General features: G+C 52.5%; 6 protein-coding genes across 6 annotated transcripts; 3 read left to right on the plus strand and 3 right to left on the minus strand.

Moving 5' to 3' along the window:
* Window positions 1-1,056: 1,056 nt before the first annotated feature.
* On the plus strand, window positions 1,057-2,550 carry J4E85_003811 (uncharacterized protein; the record flags this gene model as incomplete). The annotated part of the gene is made up of 6 exons (XM_051468076.1): window positions 1,057-1,267; window positions 1,321-1,388; window positions 1,606-1,756; window positions 1,808-2,030; window positions 2,076-2,140; window positions 2,285-2,550. 6 exons carry the CDS (start codon window positions 1,057-1,059, stop codon window positions 2,548-2,550), a joined length of 984 nt encoding a protein of 327 aa, XP_051327668.1.
* Window positions 2,551-3,322: 772 nt separating this feature from the next.
* Window positions 3,323-3,972, plus strand: J4E85_003812 (uncharacterized protein; the record flags this gene model as incomplete). Its single annotated transcript, XM_051468077.1, has 2 exons — window positions 3,323-3,646; window positions 3,871-3,972. The coding sequence occupies 2 exons, from the start codon at window positions 3,323-3,325 to the stop codon at window positions 3,970-3,972; spliced, it is 426 nt and encodes a 141-aa protein (XP_051327669.1).
* Window positions 3,973-4,355: 383 nt separating this feature from the next.
* On the minus strand, window positions 4,356-5,978 carry J4E85_003813 (uncharacterized protein; the record flags this gene model as incomplete). Its single annotated transcript, XM_051468078.1, has 1 exon — window positions 4,356-5,978. The coding sequence occupies one exon, from the start codon at window positions 5,976-5,978 to the stop codon at window positions 4,356-4,358; it is 1,623 nt and encodes a 540-aa protein (XP_051327670.1).
* A 1,523-nt stretch (window positions 5,979-7,501) lies between these two features.
* J4E85_003814 (uncharacterized protein) lies at window positions 7,502-9,770 on the minus strand (the record flags this gene model as incomplete). Its single annotated transcript, XM_051468079.1, has 2 exons — window positions 7,502-9,658; window positions 9,708-9,770. 2 exons carry the CDS (start codon window positions 9,768-9,770, stop codon window positions 7,502-7,504), a joined length of 2,220 nt encoding a protein of 739 aa, XP_051327671.1.
* A 375-nt stretch (window positions 9,771-10,145) lies between these two features.
* Window positions 10,146-13,316, minus strand: J4E85_003815 (uncharacterized protein; the record flags this gene model as incomplete). The annotated part of the gene is made up of 3 exons (XM_051468080.1): window positions 10,146-12,869; window positions 13,067-13,088; window positions 13,276-13,316. The coding sequence occupies 3 exons, from the start codon at window positions 13,314-13,316 to the stop codon at window positions 10,146-10,148; spliced, it is 2,787 nt and encodes a 928-aa protein (XP_051327672.1).
* Window positions 13,317-16,086: 2,770 nt separating this feature from the next.
* Window positions 16,087-16,448, plus strand: J4E85_003816 (uncharacterized protein; the record flags this gene model as incomplete). Its single annotated transcript, XM_051468081.1, has 2 exons — window positions 16,087-16,240; window positions 16,294-16,448. 2 exons carry the CDS (start codon window positions 16,087-16,089, stop codon window positions 16,446-16,448), a joined length of 309 nt encoding a protein of 102 aa, XP_051327673.1.
* Window positions 16,449-16,453: the final 5 nt, after the last annotated feature.

Genomic DNA, 16,453 nt, shown 5'->3' on the forward strand with positions numbered 1-16,453 from the left:
CTCTGGACCGGGCTGCAGACTGCAGCTCTCGCAATCGCTTTGCGGGACGCATCTACTGTGAGATTTCACGGTACACCCAAAGTTTCGAGTACATTAGCACGTGGTCTATGTACAGGGACAGATGCCTCGGGATGCTGCTGATTCGCTATTGCTGTCTGAGTAAGCAGGGGCCATGGAAAGTATCACTACCATCGTAGTGCCCGCGGAACAAAGCCGGTCGAGAACTCCTAGGGGGAAGAAACTAGATCGACATGAATTATACTTTCAGCCATCCCAAAGGTAGTCATCATTACCGCATAGGATATTGTGCCATCTCGAGAGCACGGTGGACTAAGATCGATCTTTGGCGGTGCGCCCATGCACTTGCATCAGCTTCTTCCGCGGGATGAATGCCACAGGGTCTCTTCCGTGGCCTACAAGCATGCTATCAATCTGATAGACTCTGGTGCGGCTCCTCTGGATGGTCGATCAGCTAGATTGGAGCCTGCGCCTGCCCTTGCAGGTGATGGGGACGAAGAGGCCGTCAGCTAGCGCAGAACGGCACACCCGCACTTCTTCAATAGCGCGACATTTGAATGGGGAATCCCTTCGATAATCGTCTGAGTAATTGCATGTTGAAGAGGTGATCTGGCGACACAGAACCATACAATGGCAGAGGTTGGCAGAGAAGCATGATACGTCGAAGGCGCGCCTGAAACCAAACACCAGAGATCCAAAGGTCTGGAAGGAATGTTGTTTTTCGTTCCGGATTCATGTTCTGGCATTAAGAGCTAGCTCCGCATGTCAGTTAGGGCTACCGGTCTGATGGAAGAGTCTAATGATACCGCCCAAAGTCCTGACGAAAGACGCCACACAACGGCTGACCGAGAGATAATAAGGGGATCCACCGGGTCTATTGCGCATTCATCGTGCATATCCCACAGGCCACTCGCCCCCGTAAGACTACGCCGGTTGCGGCCCGACCTCTACGTGGATTCATATGCCTTCGGGCTCCTCTACACAGATTGTTGCGGATCTTACCTTCATTTCACATTGAAACCACTGAGACCTTGCATTATGGCAAGCCAGAACTCCAACCCCAACGCAGACCCTGTCTTCTTCGGTGGCATAGAAGTCGACATCACCCAATTCGATTTCAGCGACCATACTTCGAAGGTCAACAGTCTTACGATAACATGCGCAGTCTTCATCGCTCTGGTGGTGTTGACTGTCGGTCTCCGCCTCTTCGCAAGAGCGAAATACGTCGGCCATATCTTCATAGACGATTGTACGGGCCCACCTATCCCCTCCCTCACAAAGGTCCCAGCTGATGTATGACAGTCCTTATCATTTGCGCGGCCATCTTCACTGTTGCTCTGGCTGCAGTGTGTATCGCTGGTAAGCAGCAGGTACTTCGAGTGCGGAATCCAGCTAACGATATGTTAGCAACCCAATATGGCCTCGGGCGACACATTTGGCTCCTACCCATGTTGACACTCTTCGACACTTTGAAGGACTGTATATTGGTAGGTGCCAAGCTTTCATTGGGTGTCGTATCCTGGATATGGCGATTGTCATGAATGTTGAAAATGGACTTGTTGAGCTGTCACAACTAACGCGCTGTAGTATCTCTTCATCTGCCAAATCCTATACGCCTTTGCTATTGCGTTGACGAAGATCGCCATCATATCGTCGTACCTGCGTTTCATCCACGACAAGACCTTCCGCATCTGGATGTACGCGATATCTGTGTGCATCGTCGGTCTATGGATTTCGGGTAAGACAAGCCACAGTTCCCGACACGTGACATGTGCTGAAGTACTGTTAGGAATCTTCGTCACCATCTTCCAATGCCGTCCGGTCCAAGGAGCGTGGGACTTCACCCTCGAACCAGTGTGCGTCGACTACGTCACCTATCTATACGCCAGCTCCGCCGTTAATGTCGCGACGGATCTTCTCCTTTGCGCGCTACCTATCCCTCATATCTGGAGGCTGAACATGCCAAAGAGGCAACGAATCGTCCTATGTGTGCTACTCGCAGGAGGCGCAAGGTATTTGTAGACGGCAGGTCATCGAACTTTGCTAACCTTTGATAGCGCAAGCATATTGGGCATTGTCCGTATTGCCTTCTTGGACCGTTTACGCGTCCTGGATGTTACCTGTAAGTATTCTTTCGATTTGAGGATCATGATGGAGGGTGTCTTTGGATGCAGCAAGCAGAGCACGAACTGCTATACCTGCCACCAACAGAAATTGCATTGATGTCGGCTATTCCACTCGAACATGAGAGCTAACAAATATACAGATCAGAGCGTCGAGTGCGTAATTATGTCGGTAGGCGAGTGCAGTCTGGGAATCATCTCCGTCAGCATCGCTGCTCTTCGTCCAATGGCACGGCAGTTCTTCCCCAACGCGATGCGAAACTCTCCCTCTTCCTCGTCCAAGCCACGCGAAGCAGGACACGTTCGCCTCGAACACATACCCTCAAGCCAGGACAAGGATCAGTTCACATCGGAAAGCAAACATGATCTGTCGGGTTCATACGGATCGCATACACAAGTCTCCTGCTAGTCATCCATGTACAATCTAGACAACTTTTACAAACCTCCGTACGGCTTCCCAGCTCGCATCCCGTCCCCAAATGCTGCATTGTCGATGTATACTGCAGGGATACTATGAAAGGTTGAATGGTGACTTCGCGAGTCTTTTGCGAACATAGCACAGGCAACGTGAGCTTCATTGGACACAAAGAGTCAGCGAAGCTTATGTTACCAGTACTACATTTGAATCCTTGGCTGCGTTCCTGACCTAGAAGAGAAACAGGAATGACGAAAGTCCTTGGAGGTTGTCAAGCTCTCGAGACAGGCGACCAAGAGCGGGACGGAACGCCTTGTTCAGCTGACCGCCAAGAAAGCCAAGCCGTCAGCCCAATCTCGCGCTTTTCCATGGCTGGCTAAACAACGATTGTTATTGGTCCAACACCCTCACGACGTCACAGACCATTACCAGAATCGCGTCAAGCTGAAAGCAGGCTGTGTTGGCGATCTTACTCTGCGCGTGCAGGCTGTGTACAGCGTTAAGGCGTCCACGGCGTAATTCATGAAGCACACCGCTTGTGGCCTGAATACATAAATGCGATGAGTCGCGCCTCCTTTCCATGTGCATACAACTCATCAAATCTGCCTTAAGGTTACACCAAAGACTCATTGCGGCGACTCATACATCAACCACTCACCCTTAATATACTCATCAGTCTATAAAACCCTACCTCGAGTTCATTACCCCCTTTACACCTTTCCATCTTCAAACACAAACTTGCAAATCTACCTCAAACATTACCACCATGAAGTTCACAGCGGCAACTGCTCTTCTCCTCGCGACTGTCGCGCTCGCCAGCCCAGCACCCGTCGCCAACCCAGACGCGGTAGCTGAACCAGCACTGATCGGATCTCGCGCCCAATTCCGCGAAGCGCTTGCTGCACGCGACACCCTAGTTATGCCAGAAGTTCAACTCGAAGAACGAGCCAGCAGCAGCGGCGGCAAAGGAGGAGGCAAGGGTGGAAAGGGAACTGGTGGAAAAAACACCACCGAAAGCGCGGCGTCCGACATGCTTTCACCAAGTCGCGCTCTGCAGATCACTGCACTGGGTCTGGGTGTTGTGGAGGTTGTAAGACTCTGGGGTTAGACGACGCGAGCGAGATGAAGCTATACTGGTTGAGAGCAAGGTGGCTATCATTGTATTTGGAGGAGAGAGGCGGAGTTTGATGTGGTCACGACACTTTACTGAGCGATGGAGTCATGTTTGCACGTTATTGTATGATATTGGAGTTCGATACCACGGCATTCGGAAATCAACATGGAGTTCACAACACCACAACCTTCTACTTGCAGGCTAAGCTCAAGGCGCCCGCTACGTCACCCCGCATGTGTGCCACAGCGATCAAGTTTCCACATCTGACACGACAAATCCATGTACTGGACTACGAGGACTGATGACGATGGTACCGACCCGGATCGGTGAACTCAGTGTGTGTTGTACACCGAGTGATTCATTCCATCGTTAAGATGATCATCTCAGTAAACAAGCATAGCCACAGTGTGGCGGTGTTGATCAAAGGACAGACTGGATATGGCTGAGATGATCAGTGCACAGCCACAAAGAGCTGAGAGATCAGCAAATGCAATAAGCCTGAACAAGTTCACCATGTGCAGATCAAAGAGATTTGAAGTATGAAGAGTAAACATTAACACTGGTATCTGCCGCGGCCTGAACGCTAGAAATGAAAAACGCCGTGCAAATGCTATGCCCCAAACGCTACGCTATGCTATCGGATCGAATAGAATCCAAAACACTTTTTGTTGCCATGAAGCAATGTTTACAAGAACTTGTTGATCATCTTCTTCCATCCACTGGCGGAAGATTCTTCCCAGGTCTCGCTAACTTCGTCCTCGAACTTTCCACTGAGGAGATCGGCTTCCGCGGGGTTGATGAACTTGCTCCTGGTGATGAGCTTGTGTCCAATGTAAAGTACGGCGAAGAGGATCAGACTGATGTATGCGATGAAGAAGTCCTCAACGCTCCATGGGACGAATGCGGTGAAACCTTGGGTGATGGTGATGATGGCGCAGAAAGTGACACCGTAGATGGCGAGTGGGCGGCCACCCCATGACTTGAATGGGAGGGTGTCACGGTCGATGTTCTGAGCCTTGAGTGCGCGCATGAAGCTGATGTGGCAGATCAAGACACAAGTCCAGGCGATGAAACCTGCGACGGAGACGATGTTGAGGAGCCAGTTGAAAGCTTCTCCACCGTTGGCGCTAAGATTCATGTAGGCAAGCAGACCCATGGCGCCGGTGACTGCGGTCGCCCAGTATGGGACACCTCGCTTGGTGGTAGCCTTGAGGAACGCAGGGGCACACTTCTCCTCCGCAAGACCGACAAGGATACGGCTGCCTGAGTAGACATTGGAGCTGGCGGCCGAGAGAACGACGGTAAGCAGGATGGCGTTGAAGATATCGGGAAGAGCGGAGACTCCTGCGAGCTGGAAAGCAATAACCATAGGAGACGAACCGGCGTTGGTGTCACCAATCTGAAGAGCCTCGTTGTCGTAAGGTACCAGAATGCCAACGAAGAAGATGGTGAAGACGAAAAGGGTGAAAATGCTCCAGAAGGTCTTTCGGATAGCCGAAGGCATAGTAACACGGGGATTCGCGGACTCTCCAGCACCGATAGCGCAGAGCTCAGTACCCTGGTATGCGAAACCAGCCTGGATGAGAACAGCCCAGAAACCGACAAACTTGGCAACAGGGCCCTCGGCAAGGTATGGAGCGAAAGCACCGGGAGAGTTCCAGTACTGGAAGCCAATGTAGCCTTGTGCGCCGACACCAGCGTTCATGCAGATGGCGTAGATCCAGAAACCGACGAGGGCAACGACCTTGATGAGAGCAAACCAGAATTCGAATTCACCGAAAATATCAACGGGCAAGAAGTTGACGGCGGTAATTGGTACCCAGAAAATGGTGATGAAGATGCCGATGCTGAGATCCGAGTCCCACCATTGAATGATAAGTCCAGCGGCCGTGAGTTCGAGTGCGTAGGTGATGGACCACGAGAACCAGTAAATCCAACCCATGGAGAAACCTAGCGAAGGGTCGACGAAGCGGGCAGCGTATTGTGTGAATGCACCAGAAATGGGGAGGTAGGTAGCCATCTCAGCCAAACTGAGCATGACGGAGTAGACCAGAGTACCGACGAAAACGTAAGCCAGGAGCGCGCCAGCGGGACCAGCAGTAGCGATGGAACCTCCGCTAGCAATGAAGACTCCGGTTCCTACAGTACCGCCGATGGCGACGAACTGCAAGTGTCGGGATGAAAGCTTGCGCTGAAGCTCATCCTTGGGGGGTGCGACCTGCTTCTCGACGTCGCTCGAAGAGTGCGGGACCGACTTGTCCGACCGCTGGTCCATCTTGGGCGTGATCTCCTCAGAGGCGGATGCCATATTGGTGGTGGTATTGGCGAAGGACCCTGGGTTGGGGCTTGAGGTTCAAAGTAAGAACAACAACGACGAAGCTGTGATGTATACGATAGATGTCAAGTGCGCAAGAGCCAGGGACGAAAACGATATTTCAATCAAACCACGGTTACCCACCACTCCAGAAAGTGGAGTCATGGCGCAAGACTCCATGAGCCATCATGTTAGCCGTCGGCGTACTCCACGCTCTGGAAAGCCAGTCGACCGTCCAAATTTTCATCGTCGGTCCACTTGGCGGGCAACAGAGTCGTTTTGCCGCGCAAGATGCAGAAGTTGAACCGTGACAGTAGCATGATCGAAATTTTCGAGCCAGGATCACGTCGGCTACGAGCGGGTCGGCGCCGCCAGTTCGCGTCGCCTTGAGCGCGTCAGGCCAAGCGGCAATGCTTATCGCGGGATTACCGTGTGGAATGTGTAGCTTTGCCGTTCCGTATGTTCCCAGCAGGAAAATTCTGCAGCTTAGCAGTATCTTTTTTGGGGTACTTTGTGGCGGCGGACGCGTTTCGGGAATAGCGAGAGGGCCGGCCCTTCATCGGGTCACGGCCTTGGCGCTGGCCGTGTCAGACTTCATCCATCGGGAAACCTCATCAGGCCTATCATGACTCCGTCGCATGTCACCGCATTCAGCTCACCCCTTTCCCCAGCCGGTGGTTGTAGAGATCTGCTTTGGTCATGCTGAGTCAAATGCCGCAGACTTTTATTTGCATGGCTTGAAGGCGCATCACGCTCTGCTTAGGTAGTGTTGTTACCAGATTCGCGCGACTATCACATCGTGAGAGCCCAGTTCCTGCACATCTCATGCGACCAGTGGAAGCAATCAGCCAGCATAGCAAGCCATCGATACCGCCTATACGTCCAGGACGCATGCAAAAATCTGATGGAGCCTACCATCTCACGCGGCTAAGAGGTTTCAACATCAGGCGCGTTCATAATTAGCTTTCTCACCGCAGCATCATCATCGACGTCGAAAGCGACATCTACTATTAGTCACGTAGCGAACGTGGCATAAAACTAGACCCCAGGTTCTTCAGCCTTATGCACTCCAGGACGAGCCCAAATGTGGTGCTACCGTTGCGCTGAGACATGGGAGTCGGGACCCAGCCGACCGCTCGCCGGACTGTCCTTGCAGAATCCGGGGATGTGTCTGACTTTTCATGTGATCTGGGGAAGATTCGCCTTGTTACTGGACTAGACCACTTGGTCTTGAGCCGAGACCCTCGTCTCGTTGCCACTATGTCTTTTCACCACCGCATCGTCGTACATGATCGGACACACATTAAGTGTAAATCGCATGGATATCTCGGTACATATCATCTAGTCTTACTGCTGACGAGGCAGCCTGATTTGTGGATCGATTCGCTTACACGTCTAGATGTGGAGAAATTGGGACAGGTACACTAATATTACCACACTGCGGCGCTCAAGCACGATGCTCACTTCACCTCGACAACGAAGCGCTGTGGGCTCCTCAAGACTCCCAACTGACACATTCACTCGTCATCGTCGTAGTCCATCTCTTCGTCTTCATCCTCATCCTCGTCGTCATATCGGTCTTCTTCCTCATCACCCTCATCACCATCCATCCCACTCGTGTTCTTCAACTCATCCAAGTCCCACACACTATCCGGCAACCCCGTAACCCCCACATCTCTCTTCACAGTGATGATTCCGAACTCCTCGACGCCGCAGAAGCCTCCCCTCTGACTCTTGCCAAAGAATCCCACGATGATCTCATCGGGGCTGGGTGTCAGCCTCACAATGTCCGAGCCACGCCTCGCGTTGAGCTCGCCCGCGCTGGTACCGTCGTTCAGATGTAGCCTTACACCATCCCTAGGGACGACTTCAACGGAACTAATCTCCACCCCCTCGGGAAGACGTATCTTCTCGGAAGCGTGACCACCGAACTGGTGTTTACGGCCGTATGTACGCATGGGTCCCCAGTGACTCGTGTGACCATCTGCATACTTCACCACGCCGCCATCCCATAGACATCCGACCCTTAGATCGATGGAAACGGCGCGGTGCAGGTTTCCGTCCTTGCCCTTCTCATGAAGGAGCTGCGCCCATTCGTACCGACGAGTATCGGACTCATCGGGGAAGGCTAGGCGCTTGGCGAGTCGGATCTCGGAGCCTGGGATGCGGATGTATGATCTGCTGGCGAGGAGTTTCCAAACATTGCCGATGTTGGTTTCCTTTCCATTATAGGCGAGGATATTGAGATGGAGGGCCTGGGATCGATCGAAACGCTCTTCGAGAGAGGATTCCGTATACTCAATGCGCTTCGGTGCGTTGTGAGTCCAGCCGAGGGGCTGGGATGTCTCTGTACGCTTGAAAGTAAAGCGTACGATGCCGCTGCTTGAGCTGACGACGAGTTTCGTCGGGCCTTCATCGTCGGTGTGCTCAGCGTGGGCCTCGGGCGAAGCATGTCGTTCTTCGTTGCTGATGGTGGGGTCGATGGGCAGGCGGAAGTGGGGCAGCATGCGGAAGGAGAGCGCATCAGCTAGGTTCCAACGAGCATTGTTAGGAGTGTTGTGAGGGTCTACAAGTGCGCCTTCTGATTTGAGGTGGCCAGAGTACGCGGTCTTGGGGAGGAAGTTCTTGGGCCAGTCTTGCGCATATCCACGCTCCATGATGCCAGAGCGATGAGGCGATCCGAATGCGTGACCGATTTCATGGAGGAACGCGCCTTGGCCGATGGCGCATGCTTCCCACATGGTGTCGCACTGGCCGTTGTCATTGCCTACTTTGTCTCCAGGTGCACGGACGTCTGTGAGACAGCCTGTGACTTCTTCCAAGAAGCGCGGCCAAGAGTAGGTCAGGTGGCTACCGAACATACCCAGTGAGATTCCGTCGGGGTTATGGCAACCCAGAGCTGCGTGTCCGAGAATCAGCTTCTGCGAGATGCTGTAGTGTGAGTCCAAGATCAACCCAGCAACGATGGGTCGGGCATCGGAAGCGAAGGGACCTGCTTGTTCCTTAAGCGCATCCAGAAACCAGTCGAACAAGTCATTGTCACGACGTGCGTTAGGGTTCTGTTGCGCGACCTCTTTATTACGGATCTCCTTGACGGTCCTGGAAGAGCGAATAACGTTGACTTTGGCAGTCGATCGCATGGCACCTTCTCCGTCGAGAGCCTCTTCAACGCGCGCATTGAGGAAGTCGCGACTAATCGTGTCCGCAGTCCACTCCTCATCCAGCCTGAACGTTCGACGCCCAACACCTTGCAGCCTCAAGTCTTCCGCGGTCATAGCTTGCCACATGTAAGCCGCCATGCGGAGCTTGGCGATAGCTGCTTGGAGGTCAGAGTGCGCCGAAGACATCCCAGCGGCCTTTGAGGGTGGACAGTCGATGAAGCATGGCGAGTCTGCGGCGACCATGATAGCGAGGTGAAGAGGCGGGTACTGCAAGAGCGGGATGTAGTTGACGTTCACCTCGATGGTGTGTTCAAGGCAGTCATTGCAGACGTAGGCAAATTCCAGGACGTTCTGTCCTGGCGAGAGCATAACGAGGGCCTTGAAGTTACCGCCTGCTATCGGCCACGTCTGCTCGGGAAAGGAGTCGGCCTTGTTTGCGCCTTTGGTAGCAACATGGATGTAACTTCCTTCAGCAGCGGTAAGCGCATAGGTACCCGTGACTAGGAGACAGCGCTATTGTACGTGTTAGTTATAGACGGTCAACATAGGAACTGCACCATACCTGATGAATCGTTTCCCCGTCTGCGACATTGGTGATATAGAGAGGGTTTGAAATCGGTGCCATTCTGATGCGATCGGAGGATCGTTAGTAGTGTGTTTCGGTGATGTTGTGCAGAAATAGGAATGAATATAACGTCAAATTTTGTCAAGAGATGTTGCGATGTATCTAGAATGCCATTTTCATGTCGTCTTACTGTGAGTTTTATATTCCATTTCAAACGCCCGTGAGCAAGGCTGCAACTCCTTACTATGTTGTGGCTTTCAGGCAGCCGTCCCGAAATGGCTAGTCTCAGGGTGCTGCCTCGTCGAGGATGCCGGGTAATGTCTTTCACGTAACGTCACCATAACAACTCGCATACTAAGGAGCGTGACACTCCCAAAATTTGAAGCATCGTATGGTTACGCGCGATGCAAAACACGCCGAGATTTTGATGATGCGTTACATCACCATACACTGGCCGGCCGGGCCGCCCGTAATCATCGAACTCATGGCTTGCATCGCCCGAGCTTGGAACATCTCTTGCAAATCGGCATTCCCAGCTGTGACCTCGGCCTGTGCGGCAGCGGCCGCAAAATTATGCTTCCTCTGTTGTCTGTGCTCCTGCGACCAACCTTTGTACAAGTTGTCCACATTCAAAGGTCCATCATCCGCAAAGAGCCTGGCGGCTCCTTTGTGGTACGTCGTCAAATCCTTCAAGCATACCTCGCTTTGCGCGCACTCATAGTTTTCTTCCTGTTGCCGTAGATGATTGCGCATCGCTCTGCGCGCTATGTCCATGAACCGAGGATATTTCCCTTCGATTACGGACGTAGTAATGATGGTATTCGCTGCATGTTGCGGCGATCGTCCGGTTTCTGAGAAAGACGGATCCCAAGCTGGGTCGTCCTCGAGCGCTGCGTAGATGGCTTTCCACGTATCCGAGCATTGCCGCTGCATCAACGTTCCGTTGAAATAAAGATCTGGCAAGTCAGCCTGCAGCCAGAAAGCAAAATGTTGCAAAATAGCAACAGATGTGAGTCCCTCTCTGCCGTTGATAGGCTCCAGTTTTAGTCCCTGCTGCTCTTGAGAGGCCTGCATCGCGCGCGCGAGACGGCCACGGGTTGCATCAGGAGCAGAAGCTTCGAGAAGTGCCGTAGTAATAGTATCAATTCTCCCATTAAAGGCTCCACCGGGGATCTTCTTGATCCAACAGCCACTAGCACCGCGCGGCAAGTAGACAGTCTCTCCAAACACAGTTGCATCTCTGAACAGCCGAGACTTGTTGGTGGGATCATATCTAGGCCGGCCTAGATCTCCACGGCTAAGGTCCAGACGATCAAAGGTATATGATTGCACTTGCTTGAGCGTGGGCTGGCCAGTAGCAAGATCGAAGAGAGTCCGTGCTTCCTCAGGCGACTCGGGTGGTCTCTTGAGCAACACGTATCGGGGATCCTGGCTGAAGAGCATGAACTCCATGTCGGGCCATACTGGGTCGGAAGGGCTTCTCAGCTGTGTCCCCATATAGACATGAGCCATGAAAAGAAGAGAACATGAAGTTGCTTCGTGTGACAGGCCAGCCGCGTGCCAGTGAACGAGAAAGTGATACTTCAACATGCCGTTGAGCAAAGGATGGTGCTTATATATGTAGAACGCTTTTTTCTTCATCATCCCGAAAATGGGGTGTCCATTGACCTTTGGATCTTGCGCAAGCTGTTGCCATTGTTCGGCAAATCCGTCATGGTTGGCCCAGGGACTGATGTCGTTGTATGCTTCTCTGAAAGGTTTGTAACATTCATCTTGGATGTTGTCTGGCATCATCGGATCCTCCCAATTATTCGTAATGGCCTGTTCTACTCCCATTAGGTGGTTCAGGTAGACCTGAAGTTCAAAGTGCGGTCGGTTGGTCATCTCGCCCATGATGTCTTGCGAGTCGAAATGAAGCTGGACGCCATATGTAAGCCACATTGGGATCTTGTGCTCGGTAAACATGTCCAATAGACCTTTGGAGACCATATCCAGCAGTGGTGGGCGTTTGGCTGCTTTGGCAACGATCCGCATGATTTGGGCAAATTCGATTGCTCTGAATGTTCGATTGTGAATGTTGGCATCGCCGAAGTCCTTCGGCATCACTTGCGGAATCGAGTTCTTTTTTGTCATGTGCTTGTGGAGGTAGAACTTCAAGCCAGCGAAGACCGGCCAGAAGTCGAAATGTGCTTCACTTTGGGCGTCCGCTGTAACGCCAAGCCTGGTGGAAGGCTTTGCAATCTCCGCGAGAGACCACTTTTGCGAATCCTCGTGGTTGTTGTAGAAAAGAACGGCGGGAAGCGTCCAGACCGGATACTCCGTGACTGGATATTTCTTCGGTCGTGTTACTAGCAAGTCGAACTTCGCCTCCGCACTTTGAGCAAGCTTAATAGCCGTATCCGTGGTCATGGCTGCCACAATCAAGTCGACTTTGCCGCTCTTGTATTTCTGCCAGTTGTCACGGACTACCTCCCTCATGTCCTGTTGCTCCTGTAGCATCAGCGCAACAGCAATCCAGAAGTCGTCCTCTTTGTCTTCCTCAGCTTCCTCGAGCGTAACATTAGATACGTCAGGGAGTGTATCTTCAGCGATGTCTTCCTCGTCGGCTAGTGCCACAAGCTCATCGACAGTCAGCCCCGCGAAGCGATTGCGTGACGATAAGTCAGCCACATTAGTAGCGGAACCATTGTTGCGTGCGATTTCTGGTCCGCCCGACCCGAGGAATGGCTTGAGAGATGCGAAGGTGTCCTCGAGAACCTTGATGAAGTATTCGTGCCGCAGGTCACTGTTCGTATCCGGGTTGATTTTCGCCTTGTACCATTGCGAGACCTTCCGACGTGTCTGAATGGCGCGACTGAAATGCCTGCATAAAGCAACAGGGACCATGATCTCAGACTCTGCTTCTTCTCCAGCTTTTGCTATCGCTTCTGCCATGGGTACAAAGTCCGATACTCCGAGTTGGTATACCGGGCCACCGCCTCCACCTTTCGCATTCTGGTTGCCTTTCCTGCCCGCGCCCTTTTTCGACTTCGATTTCGACTTTGTCTGTTTTTGTTCTTTCGTTTTGACTTCGAAGCCGATGGACGCGGCGGTTTCGGCAATCCATCCTGCAATGTATTCGGTGGCTCGCTTGTACAAGGTGTACTTGGCGAGGAAGGTCTATGGCTCGTTGAGACCTGACATGATGTGAACCGATTCGAGGCAGAGAAGCGCTCGATGTTCGCGTTCTGTGATGGGTGGGGTGCCTGGGTGCGACGATGGCGGTTCCTGGTGCTGCCGCAGCTCGTATAGCTCCAAATGAGAAGGCGGGCAAACCCTGCCGAGCGCCGCTAGACCTATTCCCCACTGCACGTGACCTCAGAAAGGCGGGGCACAGAACTATCAGCGAGCACGACTCATAACGGCCCGAATCGATTCAAACACTCAACTACGCCTCAGGTCCATTGATATAATACGGCGTCATGTCAACGGAGTCGTGGTGTGAATGCGGAATGGATCATTAAAATGATGAGATTGTTGCACTGTTTATAAAACGTCCACGGGTATCCTATTCTTGAGTGCCTACGTATGCTCGACATCCCAATCAGAAGCTGCCCAGGTGCCCATGTGAAGAGAGCTTCGGGACCTCAAAACCAGCTGCTGTACTCGTTTGTCAAGCTCATCCTACTTTATTCTTCGTTGCGATGTACTGATAAGTCAGGGTACCTAGGTAGGCCCATTAGGTTATCTGCATACCTAGGTATCGACTATCGTATCTAGGCTTCTAGGTCAGGTGTATAACTAGGTGATCACGACCGGATGCAAGCTCCTTAGCGATAGTTTTTGCGACGCCTTCATTCAGAGTCTTGGAGTCGCCCAAACCACCGATGGTGATTTGAACTTGCAGAGGCAACTATGGTCGAAAGCGGAATCTGAAGAAACCTCGCTTACGCTTGTTGCAAGCAATTTTGACAAAGAGAGAGAACAGGGCTGTTTCTATAGCAGGAAGCGCAGTAGGTATCAGTATCCGTAAGTACAGATTGAGTAGCGGTGAAGGACGCCATCTACAAATCTCTACATGTAGTCTGGTAGTCGCCAAAAAGGTTATTAGAATTGTCAAATAAGCGGTCAGATTCTACTACTGTAGTCTGTAATCGGCTATCGTCGTCCACTTTGCTATGGTGTTGGTTCGAGATCTTAATCGCGCCGTAGCGGCATCGTGGCGTTTGTAGACCCGACCAAGCGCCAGATCAATCAAACTCAAAGTTGACATTCACGCCGTCGAATGTAGTGTTGTCTGTAGTTGCAGTCTGACTGCAGAGGTCGATTAGAATCCGACCCTGTGGTCATTCTAGAACAACATGAGGAGAGCGGTGACTGTTGGCGGACGCCGAAGAGCTTCGGAGCATGGCCGTGCCCTTCCTGGTGTGTCGCAAATGTCCCTGGCACCCGTGGACATCTGGCACATGGCCACAATCCATCGCAATGCGCGAGCATCTCAGTACCATGGCGTCGCATTGCTTCTGGCCCTTCCACTACGCGCTGCATGTGCTGTACTTACCGCCTTGAGCTGTCACGTCCGCTCCTGAGTTTCGTCGACCCTGCGCCACCACACGCACTAGGCCATCAGCCTCGCCGCCCTCGCGTAAATAGGATGGCAGGATCGCGTGGAAGAATGCGTTTCGCCTCAAAGAATGCACTTCAGTTAAATGAAGTGTTTGTCGCGATTGGCTGCTCGACAGCAAAATGATGTAAATCGTCCTGCACGACTTGTTCAGATCTTGCTGCGTTGTCAGGAACCGGGTCTTTGTTGTGACGTAGATCGATGCAAGCGAGGTCGGCTGCTCGGGCTGTCACGCCAGGATCAGGCAAGGCGCGCTCAAGTGGGGCTTAACGGCCGCCTGGGCATGCAACGTTCCGTTCCATACATTTTCACAACGTCTCCTGAGGAATGCACCTTCTTTCGCCGTTTAGGACCGAATGCGGGTCTCGTTGTGCTGACCAGATGTGTGCGAATGGCCTTATCCAAACTCTAACGGATATTACGGATGTAAATGTCAGCCTTAGGACAATTCGCACAATTTGACAGCCTTTGTCGTTTGAACTCTGTGAGTACCTATAGATTCCCATCCTTGTGCTATATCAAACGCTAGCCGAACCATCACAGGTTTTCCACCGTGTTACAGGGCTTCCTTGGAAGCTGGTTCTAGATTCCCATTCGCCAATACCCTTGCTAAACCCCTTAGCCCCACGTTTCGATCGCTTTTCTGGACTTCGTCACACCTACCTCTAGCATCATCGGATGGCGTATTGAGGCGCTTGAGTTCTTTGACAGCTGTTTGCCACACCTTGTCATGGGTTAGCTCTGGTAAATCTACCGGTTGCTAAAGAAAGATTTTCAAGGTTGGAATGAACGCGTGGTGTGGGTGACGGTTGAACATCGCCTCCACCAAGTCGATCGGTCAATGCAAGACTACAATCGTGTACACATTCTCACATTCGCATGAATACACTTTCATGCTAGGTGCCGGTCAGGCGGTCTACGGGCACTCAGACCACATCCCACAAGCGTTTGACTTGGTGAACTTGAGGCTCGGAGATGAGCCTTATGCAGCGCCTGTCGACGAGCGCTCCGGTAGCCGGTACCCCAGCTTAGGGTACGTCACTGGCGCTGAAGCCTCAGCTCGTGAAGGGTGTCCGACCACCCTATGGCATAGTCTGGGGCAGCCACAAAACCCTATGAGAGGCTTTGACGTGAATAACGTGCATACAGCCAGGACACCCTGCAGCAAAAGTACGCGCCAGGGGCAGCGAAAAGATGCCCAATGTGTAAGTATGTTCGCGTTCGACATCTGATCCCTGCCCTGAATGGCTATACCTCCGATATCGATCTACGTTCCACAGTATCCATTTTTCATGCGACAGCAACTCCAGCCGTGCAGGTTTCGAGATCAACAGCCCTAACGGATACTCCACCCTCGGTACCAACCAGTCAGCATGATCAGCCAGGTACCACAGAGCCAAACCAGCTGAGATCGACGTCATTCTTTGCCGGGTGCAGACTCGCCATGAAGAAGTTGGGGACGCCAGGTGGACCTGTCACCGTTATTCTGACCGTTATGGACGTGCGCTCCCGGCTGTCAGCTAATTCCCCTGGCGTCGATGACGATCGTAGCCTGGGTATGCCGGTGTTTGATGACGATGGCAATGTAATGAAGCGTGTACTTGGAATGAACCTTGAACAAGATGAGGACTGAGAAGGTATAAAGAGGGCAACGATGCCTCGACAATTGAACATCATCCAACACATTCAACTCACATCAATAACTCTACAACACCACTTCCAAACAACACTTCCTTCTTTCACAAGAACCAACCAACCCAACCAACCTTCAAAATGCAGTTCACCATCACCGCCATTGTTGCTTTCGCCGCCACCGCTGCCTTCGCTGCTCCCCTTGACGAGCGCCAGGTTGGCCTCTGCTCTTCCGGCAACCCCGTCTGCTGCGCTACCGATGTCCTGAACCTCGCCAACTTGGACTGCGCTCCTCGTACGTCCTTCCCATCTTCCCAATCAAAGACATGATCACTAACATTCTCTCAGCTACCACCACCCCCACCAGCATCAACCAATTCATCGACGGATGCGCTGAGTCCGGCCAGCAGGCCAAGTGCTGCCTCATCCCCATCCTCGGCCAGGCTCTCATCTGCTCCGACGTCAACCCCACTGCTGAGGCTCCCGCTGCTTCCTCCGCATAAGCGCC

Source organism: Alternaria conjuncta, assembly GCF_024043145.1.
Source record: "Alternaria conjuncta strain BMP 0040 chromosome Unknown scaffold_5, whole genome shotgun sequence".
NCBI classification, from domain to species: Eukaryota; Fungi; Ascomycota; class Dothideomycetes; order Pleosporales; family Pleosporaceae; genus Alternaria; species Alternaria conjuncta.